We start from the raw sequence: 16,531 nt of genomic DNA, 5'->3' as shown, positions 1-16,531 counted from the left end.
ATCGGGGTGGCGGTTGCTAAAGGTTGGGGTGGCTAAGGCAATTTCTTAAAATAAAACGACAATGAAATTTGTCGCATCAATTGACTCTTTTTTTCACTCAAACAGTTAAGATGCCATTGTAGGTTATTAATTGACCTAATTTCAATATTGTTGTGTCTCAGGGAATAGGGAGGCCTGAGGAGCGGGAGAAAGATGGAGAAATAGACGGGTAGGTAAGTAGTCAGAAGACACAACATTTATTAAGTTCTCCATCATAATGGGTGCAGTTTGTGGGACTCCAAAATAATTACAATAGTAACATAAAAGATTATTGATCGCAAATCACCATAAAAAATAATAATGGGAAAAGTTGGAAATATTGTGAGAATTACCAAAATGTGACACAGACATGAAGCAAGCAAAATGCTATTGGAAAAATGGCACCCATAGAATTGCTCAACTCAGGGTTGCTACAAACATTCAATCTGGAAAGAAAGAAGAAAGAAAGAAAGAAAGAAAGAAAGAAAGAAAGAAAGAAAGAAAGAAAGAAAGAAAGAAAGAAAGAGAGAGAGAGAGAGAGAGAGAGAGAGAGAGGGAGGGAGGGAGGGAGGGAGGAAGGAAGAGAGAGAGAGAGAGAAAGAAAGAGAAAGAAAGAAAGAAGAGAGAGAGAGAGAGAGAGAGGAAGGAAGGAAGGAAGAAAGAAGCAACAGCTGCAAAGAGTAATAAAATGAGTTATGCTTATAATAATGCAAAAAATAAAAAATAATTTTAAAACAAAATTGGAGGTGAAAATCAGGCACAAAAGGAGAAGAAAGGTCTATTAAAGTTTTTCTTTTTAGATAATTGTAGACTCACATGTATATTTGTCTGCTGGCAATAAATTCTCTTAGTTCTCTTTAATGTGAAATGTCTTGATTGCCCTTCATTCCTGAAGAATATTTCTCAAGATACAGGACCCTGAGCTCACACTTATTTTCTTTCAGCACATGAAAAATGTTCTGCCACTGAATATTCTGCTTCTGGCCTCCATCATTTCTGATGATAAATCCACTGCCACTCATGTTGTTTTTCTCAGAAATTTGACTACTATGTGACTTGGTCCAGTTTGTGTGTGTGTGTGTGTGTGTGTGTTTTAAGATTTTTCTTGCTTGGGGTTTGCTTAGCTTCCTGAATATATTTAAGTATTTTTCCAAATTAGGGAAACATTTAGCCATTATTTCTTTCTATACATTTTCAGTCATCTCCCTTTCTTTTTTTTTCTATGTACTTATTTATTTTTCCAGAAAAACTAAGTATTCCATAGACCAAAATATATTAGACTGTAAAAAAGGAATTTTCCATGATAACTTTTTAAAAATTTTTTTTTTATTGTTTAAAGTATTACAGATAGTAGTACACATGTCTCCTTTTATTATTTTTCCTCATTGACCTTCCCCCGGGCTCCCCTACCCCAGCACATGCCCTCACCACACCCCACCCCCAGTGTTCTGTGTCCATTGGTTATGCTTATATGCATGCATACAAGTCCTTAGGGTGATCTCTTACCTCCCCACCCCAACAATCCCCACCCTTCCCACTGTAATTTGACAGTCTGTTCAATGCTTCTCTGCCTCTGTATCTATCTTTTTGTCCATCAGGTTATAATGATCTTTATTATCCATAAGTGAATGAGATCATGTGGTGTTGTGTTTATCTTTCACTTTCTGGCTTATTTCACTTAGCATAATACTCTCCAGTTCCATCCATACTGCTGCAAATGGTAAGAACTCCTTCCTTTTTATAGCAGCTTAGTATTCCATTGTGTAGATGTACCATAGTTTTCTACTCCACTCATCTGTTGATGGGCATTAGGGTGTTTCCAAATCTTGGCTATTGTAAATTGTGGTGCTATGAACATAGGGGTGCTAACCCTTTCCCCCCAAGAATTGTCAGTCCACACCCTTTCTAGGCCCCAGATTATATTACATTCACCAGTTTATTCTGTTCATCAGATTATTTATTCACTTGATTTTTAGATTCACTTGTTGATATGTATTTGTTGTTCATAATTTTTATCTTTACCTTTTTCTTCTTCCTCTTCTTAAAGGATACCTTTCAGCATTTCATATAATCCTGGTTTGGTGGTGATGAACTCCTTTAGCTTTCCCTTATCTGTGAAGCTCTTTATCTGACCTTCAATTCTGAATGATAGCTTTGCTGGGTAAAGTAATCTTGGTTGTAGGTTCTTGCTATTCATCACTTTGAATATTTCTTGCCACTCCCTTCTGGCCTGCATAGTTTCTGTTGAGAAATCAGCTGACAGTCGTATGGGTACTCCCTTGTAGGTAACTGTTTTTCTCTTGCTGCTTTTAAGATTCTCTATTTGTCTTTTGCTCTTTGCATTTTAATTATGATGTGTCTTGGTGTGGTCCTCTTTGGATTCCTTTTGTTTGGGGTTCTCTGCGCTTCCTGGACTTGTAAGTCAATTTCTTTCACCAGGTAGGGGAAGTTTTCTGTCATTATTTCTTCAAATAGGTTTTTTAATATCTTGCTCTCTCTCTTCTTCTGGCACCCCCATAATTTGGATGTTGGTACTCTTGAAGCTGTCCCAGAGGCTCCTTACACTACGTTCATATTTTTGGATTCTTTTTTCTTTTTGTTTTTCAGGTTGTGTGATTTTTGCTTCTTCGTATTTCAAATCTTTGACTTGATTCTTGGGATACTCTAGTCTGCTGTTGGAACTCTGTATAATATCCTTTATTTCAGTCAGTGTATGCTTAATTTCTAGTTGGTCCTTTTTCATATCCTCGAGGGTCTCACTAGATTTCTTGAGGGTCTCACTAAATTTATCAGCAGTTTCTAGAAAATTCTTGAAAAACCTTATAAGTTTGGTTTTGAACTCTATATCCAGTAGTTTGCTTTCCTCCATTTCTGTCATTTGTGACCTCTTTTTTTGTGTCCACAGTTTTTATGCTTCCCTGTGGTGATAGAGTGGCTTTCTGTGCTAGGTGTCCTATAGGGCCCAGTGGCTCAGCCTCCCCAGTTACCTGAGGTGGACACTCTTGGTGCATCTCTTTGTGGGCTTGGTGCACAGTCTTGTTTTAGTTAAGCCTTGATTGTTGTAGGTATCACTGGGAGGAATTGACCTCCAGGCCAATTGGCTATGAGAATCAGCTGTGTCTATGGTGGGAGAACTTCTGTGTTGGAGACACCCTTAGGGGGGCAAGACTTGATTCAGTGGGGCTTTGGTCCTCACTGAGTCTGCCCCCTGAGTGTGCCCCTTATGGATCTGAGGAGTTGTAATCTGGATGGTCCCACTCTGACCACTGGGTACACTGGCTCTTGGATCTCCTAGGAGTTATTAATTTAGCCTCTTCCTGAGGCTACCCAGCAGGAGCTATGGAGAGATCTGCAGATTCCTCTTCTTTGTTTAGGGTTTGGATGTGCCCAGATGAGGCCCAGCTGTGAAGCAATGCAAGCTTCTGTGGGGCCTTGGGCCTTCTTTTGGATGTTCTAGGTCTCTCTGACCCAGCTGCAGAGTGTTAGGTAATTGTAGATTGCAAAGGGCCAGGCCATTCATATGCAAAAGCATCTGTGCACAGCTTGGGTGGGGCGTGGTCTCAGGGAATCAACAGGGCAGAGCAAATAGCTATGGCTGATTCTCAGCCCTGCCCTAAGGGGCCCCCGGTCTCAGCATCCTGCAGTAATCGCTGCAAGCACCTCTGAGAAAGCTGCCCTCAAGTTCTGCCCAATGCCAGACAGTCGAGTTTCTCTCTGTATGAGTCTGAGTCCCTAGAGACTCACCTAGAACTGGAGTTCAGAGCAGTCAGGAGCTTGAGACTCCCCCCCACCACCCCCATTGAAAAAGACAACCGCATCCTCAGTTGCCAGCCCTTTCCACGTTCGCCTCTGTACCTCTGCACTTTACTTCCACACCTCCTCTGAGTCTCGGTGTGCTTTTCTCTGTCCTTCTAGTTGTAGAATTTCCACTAAGCCAGCCTTTCTGTGGTTCTGGATGATGTCCCTTTGTCTGTTAGTTGTATTTTTGAAGTGATTGTGTGAGGCAGCAATTTCCAGTGTTTACCTATGCTGCCATCTTGGTTTCTTGATCACTGATTCTTTCATGTCTTCTCCATCCTACTTTTAAACCCATCCATTGAGTTTTTTATTTTAATTATTATATTTAATTAAAATTTTTTTTATTTTCTATAGTTTTTGTTTCTTTATTAAGACTTTCTTTTTCCTTTTTGCTTATCTGATGATAAGAAGCTTGCTGCCTATGTTTTCTCTAGGAGTTTTATTATTTCAGTCTTTCATCTATTTTTGAGTTCATTTTTATGTGTGGTATAAGATAGCAAGCCAGTTTCATTCTTTTGCATCTGATTGTACAGTTTTCAAAACACCATTTACTGAAGGGACTGTTCTTTCCCTATTGCATAATCCTGGCTCATTTGTCCCAAGTCAAGTGACCATATATGTGTGGGTTTATTTCCAGGCTCTCTAATCTGTTCAATAATCTATGTGTGTTTTCATGCCAATCTCATACTGTTTTGATTATTATAGCTTTGTAATATAGTTTAAAATCAGAGAGTATAATTCCTGTGCTGTTTTTCTTCTTTCTCAAGATTGCTTTGGCTATTTGTGGTCTTTTAGGTTTGTAACATACTACAGTTGTAAAAAAGATGAAAACCTTACATTTTGCATCTGCATGAATGCTCCTAGAGATTTTTATGCTAAGTGAAATAAGCCAGTCAGAGAAAGACAAATGCTATATGATCTCATTTATATGTAGAATAATGAACAAAATGAACTGATGAACAACATAGGACTAGAGGCATTGATACATGGAATAAACTGTCTCATCTCAGAGGGCAGAGGAGTGGGGTGGACTGGATGAGATTAGCCAACGAACATCTATGCATATATACATAGCCTGTGAACACAGACAACAACAATGAGGTGAAGGCTGGGGATTGGGGGGAGGGGTCCAAGGCTGCATGGAGGGGGACAAATGGGGGACGTCTATAATAGTGTCAACAATAAAAAATCAGACATGGGAATCCAACCATCTTCTATTAAGCCAAACAAAGAGATTTCTAAAACAAATAACAATCCTAGTTTTCTCATCAAATTTTTTGTTTAAAAATATAATTATTTTTCATAAAAATACATTATTTATGTTGACATATATGACTTTGTTACTGTTATTTTTTTTAAACTTTTTAAAAAATATTTTATTGATTGATTAAAGAGAGGAAGAGAGAAGGATAGAGAGTTAGAAATATCAATGAGAGAGGAACATCGATCAGCTGCCTCTTGCACACCCCCTATTCGGGATGTGCCTGCAACCAAGGTACATGCCCTTGACCAGAATCGAACCTGGGACCCTTCAGTACGCAGGCCGATGCTCTATCCACTGAGCCAAACTGGTTAGGGCTACTGTTATTTTTAATAAACAAAAAATAAGCATTTAGTATTTTCTCAGTTTTAATTTCCAACATTGTATCAATAGATATAACCCACATAAATAATTATTGAGTTCTCCAATATTTTTAAGAGTACAAAAAGAGCCCTGAAATTTAAATTTGAGAACCTCAGAGGTAGAGAAAACTAATATTAAAGGAAGTTCTTACTTCCTCTCCAAAGAGTTGTAGGTGTGGTTTCTGAGCATGCTGTCTAGTTTCTTGTGCCAATTCAGGTGGTATCACTGACGTTGTTGGAAGGACAGGAACATACGCTTGATTGTCACTCATAAGAGGGATTCCTTCCATTATTCTACAGTGTGATAAAAACAATAAATTTCTTGTTTACCTTATTGACAAACCAGAGGCATTTGCTCTCATTCTATATCTATACGGAGATAAATACATTAACATTTTGATTACTGTATTAAATAGAGATTGTTCAGAAGTCAAATAATCCAAAATGGGAAATAATTAAAAAATAATTTATGTTTGCTTCTAAACACATTTAAGTCATAACCTTTGTGATGGTTTTGTTTTATTACATTGGAATAATAAGTTCACCCTATGTAAACCTGGTTACATAAGAGATTAAAAGTTGTTCTCTCTGATTGCTAACCTGCTCCCCACTCCAAACTCACAGAAAGTGCTTTCATTTCTTAGGCCAAGGTAAAGCATCAGCCTTAGCAGAACTCCCTTCTGACATTAAAATGTCCTATTTCTGATTCATATTTAGCACAAACAGAAAACTGTTATAGCATCAGGTCTTTCCTTCTACCCTGAAAACTGCATAAACATGAGGATATATACGAGGTACAAACTTATCAACAAAAGCCTTATTTAAGCCAAAGAGATGAGCTAAATAAAAATTGAAGGTCATATGTCACTAATGACTGACTTCCAGACCACCTGAAAATGCATTAATTTTTGTGTTGCAGCAATTACTGTAAAAGAAATATAAAATAAGTGTAAAGTGAACTTACACAAACTATAACTAAATCAATTTCACCTGAAGTATTTAGAGCCAATGTTGCCTCTAACTTTTTTATATATTATTATATGAACAATCACATACAAGCCACCAAATGTGAAGACTAAGTGTACACAAACTCACCTGACTTTAGCTGACTGAATCCTTCAAATTCCATCATTCCAGCTGTTAGAAAACAAGCCCACCCAAAACTAGGCTGGAGAAGATGGGGCTTTGCCAAAACAGAGTCACGGACAAAAGCTTTCTATTTCATGTAGTCAAATATTTGCATTCAGAGAGAAGATCAAGTTCAACTCCCAGTATGGTGACTATGATAGACTGCCAGTCAACAACCAATCCACCCTAACTCTCAGGTGCTCCTCTAAACTGTTGAGGATGGCCAGGTAAAACTCTCCTGCAGCCAATGTCCTAGATCAGTGGTTCTCAACCTGTGGGTCACGACCCCTTTGGTGGTCGAACAACCCTTTCACAGGGGTTGCCTAAAACCATCCTGCATATCAGATATTTACATTACAATTCATAACAGTAGCAACATTACAGTTATGAAGTAGCAACGAAAATAATTTTATGGTTGGGTCACAACATGAGGAACTGTATTTAAAGGGCCAGAAGATTGAGAACCACTGTCCTAGATATAATTTAAGATCCACTCACATACAGTTTGGAAGGCAGAAGGTTCTGGTCTTTTGTTGGCAAGCGGTCATGATCACATTGAATTATGTAGCAGTGTTCAGTTACTTCTTTTATGTTTTGTGTGTGCTTATTTCCAGTGAGCGTATCAACAGGCATAATGTGACTGGTGTGTTGCCAGTGATGGTTCTAGATTTCCCTCCCTCCTGACTAGGCCAGAGAAGCAGCTCCCAGAAGCCAGTGAAACATGCTGTGTGAGTTAACTGTGGAAGCCCTCCCTGCATAAAACCCATTTTCCAGTCTTTCCATTGATGTTATAAGCATTGAATTCCCATTACTAAATCCCCTTTTGCTTAAAATAGCTAAAATATTTCCTTTTTTCTGCAACTCAGTCTTGACTAATGTATAAAAAATAAAAAAGAACAGGGCAAGGTCTAGGAGCTAGAAGAATGAGCCAAGAAAGTGCATTCACTAAGACCAGTAAAGTATTTCTAAAGTCAGAGAGGAGATGAGGGACTCAAGAAGCTACCTGAGGCCCTGCTGTATTTTTATCTGTTCCTAAACCAAATAACAAGGTAGCAATGGTCTTTCACAACTTACTGTCTTTTCACATTCCAAATGTGCACTGGAGAAATAGAAATCCTGGTTGATTGGAAGGAAAGTGAAGGAAGTCATTAGACATTTTAGAATACACATCTCTGGTAGACATGAAGATGCAACCTTAGTGGGAAGGCTGCCCGAAGTTAGCAACTGTTCTTGTATGACAAAGATAAGTCACTTACTCTGAAATTCTTCTCCACATGTTCCCTGCTTCCTTCTTTATGTCCAGAGGGAAGAACCAATCCTTTCTAGAGTTCTGCCCTTTGGAATACACCCTCCATTTCAGTTGTTCAGACTAAGTCTATTCTACTCCAGGCTCTCCCTCACTCCCAATAGGAATCACTAACACTGATCCTTCTCCATCCAGACAGTCTCTCAGGTCCACTGCCTTTTCTCTCATCTGATTCCAATGATATCATGTTTGCTGGTCTCTTACCTCCAAACTCTCCCTCCCCCAACCCATGCTACATTCCCTGCCAGAGTTGTCATCAAAGACTTTAATGACTCCACCTGCGCTCCTGTGCCTGGCATTCTGAATCCTCCCGTCTGGGCACTATCTACCTTGCCAGTCCTACTTCCCTCCCCTAACACCTGGCCCAACCTACATTCACTCTGCAAAAGGTACTCTAAGTGCTGAGATTTTTACAAGGGCAAAGGGGAGACAGCAAACCAAATTACCACACAGTGTGGCTATGAAAATGGCGAAAACAATGCTTTCAGATCTCAACTCCTCCATGAGACCTTTTTTTTAAAATCCTCACATGAGAATATGTTCTATTTACTTATTTTAGAGAGAAGGGCAGGGAAAGAGAGAGAGAAAAACAATCGATTATTTGTCTTCCATGCTGGGATTCAAACTGCACCTAGTTATGAGCGCTGAATGGAAATTGAACCCACCTTTCAATGTATAGAACGGTGCACCAACCAGCTGAGTCACAATGGCCAGGGCTCCACGAGACCTTTACAATGCCCCTCTGCCAAGTCAAAATTCATCTTTGCTTCCCTACTTTTCCTGTTGCATTTGATTTTCTCTTTCATTATAGAATATAAAGTACAGTTTATTCCACGTATCTTTTCAGAGTAGATCATAGGTTGGTTTGGAGGGCCACATTAATTCTTATTCACTTTCTGTTTCCCATGAATGCAAACGTAGCAGGTACTGAATAAGTACTGTTGAATTTTGGCTGAGGGAGAAAAGCCCCCCAGGAACAGCTAGTCTTAGACCCTGTCCTGGGGAACTAAGAACAATGTGTCAGCATGATGTGCTGCAGTGTTTGTCAAAGTGAGTTCTCTACCTAACATTTTGGCATCACATGGGAACCTGCTAGAAATGCAAAATCTTGAATCCCATCACACCTAATGAATCATAATCTCTGGAGGTGGGGCCCAGCCATGGGTGTTTTAACCAGCCCTGCAGATGCTTCTGATGTAGGCTGAAGGTCGAAAACCACTGATGTACTGCAGTCTAGCCTAAAACAGCCTAATCATTAGAATATGCTGCGATAGCTTCTCGGATTTCTCCTCTAGAGATTCTAACTCAGTGGGTTTGAGATAGAGTCTGAGAATTGATGCACTTACCAAACATTCCACATGGTCCTTATCCTCAGGAGAAGCCTAAAAAAAATCACTGATATAGTGGGGAGAGCTAGCTTTTGGAATGAGGCTAAAACACAAGATTTTAACCCCAGTTTGGCCATTTAGTGTGCTATGTGGAGTAGGTCACTTTTCTTTCCTAAGTTGTTTCCTCATCCATATACGGCAACAGTGATCAGGCTTTTTAGGCTCTAATGCTCAGAAATAATATATGTGCAAGTTTGCACATAGTACACGCTCAATAAACGGTTGATATGATAATCATTGTTATTATGATTAAGGCGACTGAATGACAGAATAATACCCACCTCTCTAGAGTGAGTTAAATCTCCTTCCCTGTCAACATCGGTCTCCCACGGGGCCAGAGATAGAAAATGTATTTCTTATTGTAGATTGCTGTCAGAAAGGTTTATAAAACATTTGTACTAAGCTGTGAGCACATGTTAAAAATCTCTGCACACATATTCTGTGAGTTACATAAAGGTGATTATGAGCTCCATCCTGTGAAGCATGGAAAAAGGCTCTCACATCCTTGGTGTGAGTTGAACCAAGTTCCCCCAACACATCTTCATTCTCCCTTCCTTGGTGAATTAATTTTGCTCCTGGGGGTACAAAACGTCGGGGAGGTTTCACAGGATGGAGCACACAGTCACTTTTATGTAACTCAAAGATGTACACAGGGATATTTTAAGAGTGCTCATGTACAAAAGTTTCACCAAGTAATACAGCCAATAGATTATTCTATTCCAGCCATTTCTTAAGGGGTGGTAGCAAGCCACTAAATTGATTTCATAACCCATTTATTGGGTCACAATCTAAAATTCAGAAAACAGTAACTTACAAAAACTGCTGTTTGAAAAGTTAACCCCTAGATCTGGAAAAGATTTTGGGAGTTCACCTTCTTGAAGATGCTAAACTACTATACTTTTCTTTAGTATAGTGCAGCCGTGGGCAAACTACGGCCCGCAGGCAGGATCCGGCCGGTTTGAAATGAATAAAACTAAAAAAAAAAACACCGTACCCTTTTATGTAATGATGTTTACTTTGAATTTATATTAGTTCACACAAACACTCCATCCATGCTTTTGTGCCGGCCCTCCGGTCCAGTTTAAGAACCCATTGTGGCCCTCGAGTCAAAAAGTTTGCCCACCCCTGGAATAGTCTTTAAAATCTGCATCAGCTTTAATGAATACTTTCAAAAAATTCGGGGAATATAGTCCTGATAAAATAACAAATCTAAAAAAAAATACGTGTATAACTAATATTTTTACAAAATATGAATAGGGAGGGGGTATTTTTAATCATTATAACTTCATTGCTACATGCAAACAGTGACATCTGGTGGAATGACATTGCTGTGCTTTAAAAAAAATCCCAGCTTTCACATCTTGGCAGCTTTAAAATCAGATCAATGTCCAAATAATTCCCTTTTTTTGTATTTCCATATAAAAACAAAAATCCAATAATCTAATCTATTATCAAACATTGACAGTGCATAATAAAATGACTTCTTGTCATCCCAATCTGCATTTTATAAATGTGCATAGGTTTACTTAGGAAGGAGCTATTTTTTTTTAATCGATATAATAGAAATCTTATTGCAGTCGCTATTAATTGCAGCTCTAAATCTGCCACTAATTGTGTTTGAGGCAAAATTCTGCCTCAGTTTCCTCATCCCTAAATATGAGTAGTTTAGGTAGGGAAAGGCTAAGATCTCTTATGGCTCTGATATAGGTATTTCTGTGACTCATCATTAGCTGGAGCAAGCAAGGATTAAGTTTTATGTGTTGTGGTATAATATCTTGGTTCTTGCCTGGATTATGTAGCAAGGAACAAAGCCAAGTAAGGGGTATGGTGGGAGCAGGATAGGACTGGACCTGACCATTGAGGAATGGCAGGACAATGCAGGAAACAGGGGCTGGTGGGGGAAAGTCAGTTCCAGGTACCCACTTTGGAAGGAAATGTAGAGCAGAAGACAGAACACAATACTCTAATACCAGTATGACAGACCACAGGTGGTGCACTACGGGTGGCGTCAGAAAAGTCTAGCATGGGACAATGTTCAAGTGAGGGGCAACCAGTGACAGGAATACAAAACCTGGTAGTATTTATGCAGGTTTTCAGTATTTAAGTAATTAACATCAGGGAAGGCTCCCACAGTTGTCAATGCCCCAGTCCTGGCCTAGAACTCAGAAACAGGATTTCCATTTCTAAGAGAGATCAAGCAATATAAGATAGAACACCCACCCTATTGTAAGCAGAAACTCTGCTTCCAAAGTTGGTCACAATGGATCAAATCCAAAACACCAAGGGTGGGTAAAATAGGCTTTTCTCATATTACTCAACTAGAGCTCTCACATTCTTCCTAGCTATACCAGGTTTGGTTCTGAGAACAAATATTCAGAATGAAGCATAGAAAGAAAAAAAAAGAAACGTGAGGGCCTTCACAAATTCACAAAACAGTGCGATATGATGGAAACCACATTTAGAACCAGCGAAATATGAATCCTAGTTCTTACCTAGCTCTCTATATGTGTACTAGACACTTAAGCTCACCTCTGAACCACATATTCTTCATTTAGGAAATAGAATGATTTATCTACTACATAGAGTTGTTGTTAAAACTGAATTACATGATAAATGTACCTCAATGCATTTTCCAATAGATACTTTTCTTTTTTTACTATTCATAAGGTTCTACCCTATTTGTAGGGTTCAGATAAAATCTTTCAACTGGAAGCATACTTTATATATTCAATTTGTAAACTATTAAGAAGTAGAGATAATGATACAAACAACAACAAAAAAAACCCACATAGACAAATGTTGGCAGACATGATAGATTATAGGAAATAACAAAGAAGCAAAATAGGGAAAGAGAATACAAAATAAGATGGCAAAAATAATACCAAATATATCTGATGTGACAACAAATTAACATGGAGTGATCCAATCTGTTATTTTTAAAAATTTCTGCTTGCTTCCACTTCATTTAGTTCTTTTTCTGGAGATTTCTTCTGTTCTTTCATTTGTAACATGTTTTTTTGTCTCTGCATTTTGGCTGCTTCCCTGTTTGTTTCCATGTATTAGGTAGAGCTGCTATGTCTCCTAGAATTGGTAGAATGGCCTCATGTAGTAGATGTCTTGTAGGGCCCAGTGGCTTAGGCTACCTCGTCACCTGAGCTGTACACTCTAAGTATGCCACTGTGTGGGCATGTGCAGAGTCCTGTAGTTGAGCCTTGGTTGTTGGAAGGAACTGACCCCCTGGCCAATTGGTTGTGAGGATCAGCTGCAACTATAGTGGAAAAACTGCTGTGCAGGACACATCCCTATGGAGTAGGACTTGCTTCAGTGGGGCTTTGGTGCTCACCCAGTCCACTCCTTAAGTATGTCGCTTGTGGATGTGGTAGAGTTGTAATCTGGCATGGTCTAAAGCTATCTACTGGGTACACTGGCTCTGGGGCCTTCCAGGAATTTAAAGACAAACAGAAAATCTTAAAAGCAGTAAGAGAAAAGCAGTTAGTTACCTACAAGGGAGCACCCATACAACTGTCAGTTGATTTCTCAACAGAAAATTTGGAGGCCAGTAGGGAATGGCAAGACATTCAAAGTAATCAAGAGCAAGGAACTACAACCAAGATTACTCAGCAAAGCTGTCATTTAGAATTGAAGGTCCGATTAAAGAGCTTCATGAATAAGAGGAAGCTAAAGTTTATCACAATCAAACTAGTATACAAGAAATATTAAAGGGTCTTCTTTAAGAAGAAGAAAATAAGAAATTAAAAATGTGAACGTAAAATGGCAATAAATACAAATCTATCAACAATTTAATCTAAAAATCAAAATAAACAAATAAGGAATCTAATGAACAAAATAAACTGATGAATACTATAGCACCAGAGTCATGGAAACATGGGACAGACTGATGAATTTAAGAGGGAAGGGGGCAAGGGACCAGGAAGAAATTAACTAAAGAATATGAATATATGCATTGCCCATGGACACAGACATTAGGGTTTTGAAGGCTTGGTAGAGGAGGGTAATGAGGGGTAAAGAGGGGGCACATCTATAAAACTCATAACAATAAAGATATTCTTTTAAAAATCTGATTGACTTTTAAAATATTCAAGTCTATGCAATCTATAAAAGACACGAATAAGAAGGTTAAAAATGAAAGGAATGGTGAACATATAAATAAAGCAAAAAGTAAGACAAAGCACATTTCATTTTTTATGAATTAAGTGTACAATCTACAATGAAAACAGGACCAAAATTAACAGTTCCTTGAATTTTCTTCCACATAAAAATGTTTTGTATAACCACAAATGAATTTATATAATATTACGTTCCACCTCCTTTGAGTGCACAGATCTTTCTTTCATTCTTCATCATGACTGCAATCCATCCGATCATTAAATGCACCATAAACAGTTATCTGTGGGTTCCAAAATGGCAGGTGGAGTAAATGGAAGCTACACTGACAAGTTACAAGGATCAAACGGAATTACAACTAAAATACAGAAAAACCATCCTGGATAATCAACTGAAGATTACCTGGAAAGAACCCTGATAACCAAGGATGGGAAGTGGAGACTGGTAGGAAGTGTGGAGGCAAGAAAGGCCTGGCCTGGCTCCCAAAGACAGCAGCTGAAGTTCCAGAGGGATATCTCAGCTGTGTGTGTGTATGTGCGTGTAGGGTGAGGGAGATTCCCAATGAGACTCTGGGATCTAAACCCCAAGTGTGGCCCCCGGCCCAGATCACTAGAACTGAGAAATGTGCCCACATAACATCTGGCTATAAAAATCAGCAGGGTTGCTATCTGCCAGCCAGAGATGGATGAAAATGATGGCACCCTCTTATAAGGCCAACACACAAAACTTCCTGTGCAGCCACTCACATTTGGGTCCAGCAGAGGGAGCACAGAGTGGACTACAGCTGTGTGAACCAGCATTGGGGACTCTGGTTTTAGAGCTCAGAAGGCAGACACACCAGTTTATTGCGCTGAGTCATTCCTTCATACTGCAGAGGACATCTTTCCCTGCAGACCTTTACCTTCCAGGCAGTTTTTGCCTGGGAGGAAAGCAATTGCCCCACCCAACTGAAAAACCCCTTGCCCACCCCATGGAGTTTCTAAGGCCCATTAAGAGATGAGAATAACAGCCTGCAGGCAGAAGCAATTGCCCCACCTATGGGAAAACCTCTCTCCCCACTCTGTGGTCGATAGCCTGAGGCTAATCAAGACTGAATAACAATCAGATTGCAAGCAGAGGCAGATCTCTGGAGATTTTGAGTCATTGCCTGATCCAATCCTGGGCCAGGGGCTAGGAAAAGCAGACTTTGGTGTACATCTTGGTCCTTTCCTAAGGTATCCAGCCCCAGCAGAGAAAGCCACAAGCTGTGGATTGCTGATAACACCAAACAGGGTACTCAGGGCCAATCAGAAACAGCATCTGAAAGTCTTGCACAACAGAGTTGGAGTCATAGCAGATATACCTAATACACAGACACAAACCCAAATAGGCAGCCAAAATAGGGAGACAAAGAAACATGCCCCAAACGAAAGAATGGGAGAATTCTCCAGAAGAAGAGATAAATGAAATGGAAATAAGAAATTTATCAGATATAGAGTTCAGAATAATGATGGCAACAGCATGAGAAAAGATATGGTAACTATGAAAAAAAGAACAGTTGGAAATAAAGAATGACATAGCACTAATAAAGAACACAGAGGAATAGACAGCAGATTAGGGGAAACTGAGGATCAGAACAGTGAATTAGAAGACAGGGTAGGAAAAAATCACTCAATCAGAGGCTCAAAAGGCAAAAACAACAAAAAACAAACAAACAGGAAAACAGCCTAAGGGACCTATGAGACAACATAAAATGTAACAATATTTGCATTGTAGGAGTACCAGAAGGAGAAGAAAGTGAGCAAGAGATAGAGAACTTGTTTGAAGAAATAATGGCAGAAAACTTCCCTAACCTGGTCAAGAAAAAAAATCACACAAGTTCAGAAGGCACAGAGAGTCCCAAATAAGAAGAACCCAACAGGCCCATGCCCAGACACATCATAATTAAAATGTCAAAAATGAAAGACAAAGAGAGATTTTAGAGGTCACAAAATAAAAGCAATTTGTTGCCTACAAAGCACCTCCCATAAGGTTGTCAGTTGATTTCTCATCAGAAACTCCACAGTCCAGAAGGAAATGGCATTAAATACTCAAGGTAATGAAAAGCAAGGATCTGAAAACAAGATTACTACACCCGGCAAGGCTATCATTCAAAATAGATGATGAGATAAAGGGCTTCCTAGACCATCAAAAAGGCTAAAGGAGTTTATCAGCCCCAATCCAGCACTGCAAGAAATGCTAAATGGACTGTTGTAATGAGAAGAAGAAGAAAGAAAGAGAGAGAGAGAGAGAGAGAGAGAGAGAGAGAGAGAGAGAGAAGAAACATGGGCATAAAGAATTAAAGTGGCAATAAATAAATACCTATCAATAATAACCTTAAATTACAATGGATTAAATGCTTCAATCTAAAGACAGGGTAGCTGGATGGATAAGAAAATATACCCAAATATATGTCATCTATAAGAGACCCACCTCAGAACAAAAGACTCACACAGGATGAGAGTAAAAGGATGGGGGAAAACTTTCCATGCAAATGGCAGAGGAAAAAAGCTTAAGTATACATACTCATATCTGACAAAATAGACTTCAAAATGAAGACCATCATGAGACAATAAAGGTCACTACATAATACTAAAACAATTGATCCAACAAGAGGATATAACCCTGATAAACATATATACACCCAATATAGGAGCACCTAAATATATACAAAAACTTCTGGAGGATTTTAAGGGAGAGATTGACAGTAATACAGTCATAATAGGAGACTTTAACACCCCACTGACTTCACTGGATAGATCTTCCAGACAAAAATTAACAAGGAAACAGTGACTCTAAATGATATACTGAATCAGATAGATTTAATTATTTATAGAACATTTTATAACAAAGCTACAGAATATACATTCTTCTCAAGTGCACATGAGTCATTCTCAAAGATAGATAATATGATAGAACACAAAACAAGTCTATACATGTTCAAGAAGATTGAAATCATATTAAGCATCCTCTCAGATCACAATAGAATGAAATTATAAACCAACTACAGTAAAAACACCCAAAAACATTTTAACATATGGAGGCTAAATAGCATGCTATTAAACAGTGAATGGGTTACCAATAAGATCAAGAAAGAAATCAAAAACTTCGTGGAAACAAATGAAAA

General features: G+C 38.9%; 1 protein-coding gene across 1 annotated transcript in view; it reads right to left on the bottom strand.

Annotated features, from left to right (window-relative positions):
• The window catches only part of LOC139009894 (uncharacterized), a 231,950-nt gene that overhangs the window by 61,105 nt on the left and 154,314 nt on the right, over positions 1-16,531 (bottom strand). The window contains exon 7 of the mRNA XM_070414044.1: positions 5,592-5,733. Within this exon, the coding sequence (XP_070270145.1) occupies positions 5,592-5,733 (142 nt within the window). The remainder of the gene's footprint in view (positions 1-5,591; positions 5,734-16,531) is intronic.

Source organism: Myotis yumanensis, unplaced genomic scaffold (genome assembly GCF_028538775.1).
Source record: "Myotis yumanensis isolate MYYU_CA2020_CCGP unplaced genomic scaffold, mMyoYum1.0.hap1 SCAF_1, whole genome shotgun sequence".
NCBI classification, from domain to species: Eukaryota; Metazoa; Chordata; class Mammalia; order Chiroptera; family Vespertilionidae; genus Myotis; species Myotis yumanensis.
Note: the sequence above shows the minus strand (reverse complement) of the source record. Positions and strands in the feature narration are given on the sequence as shown.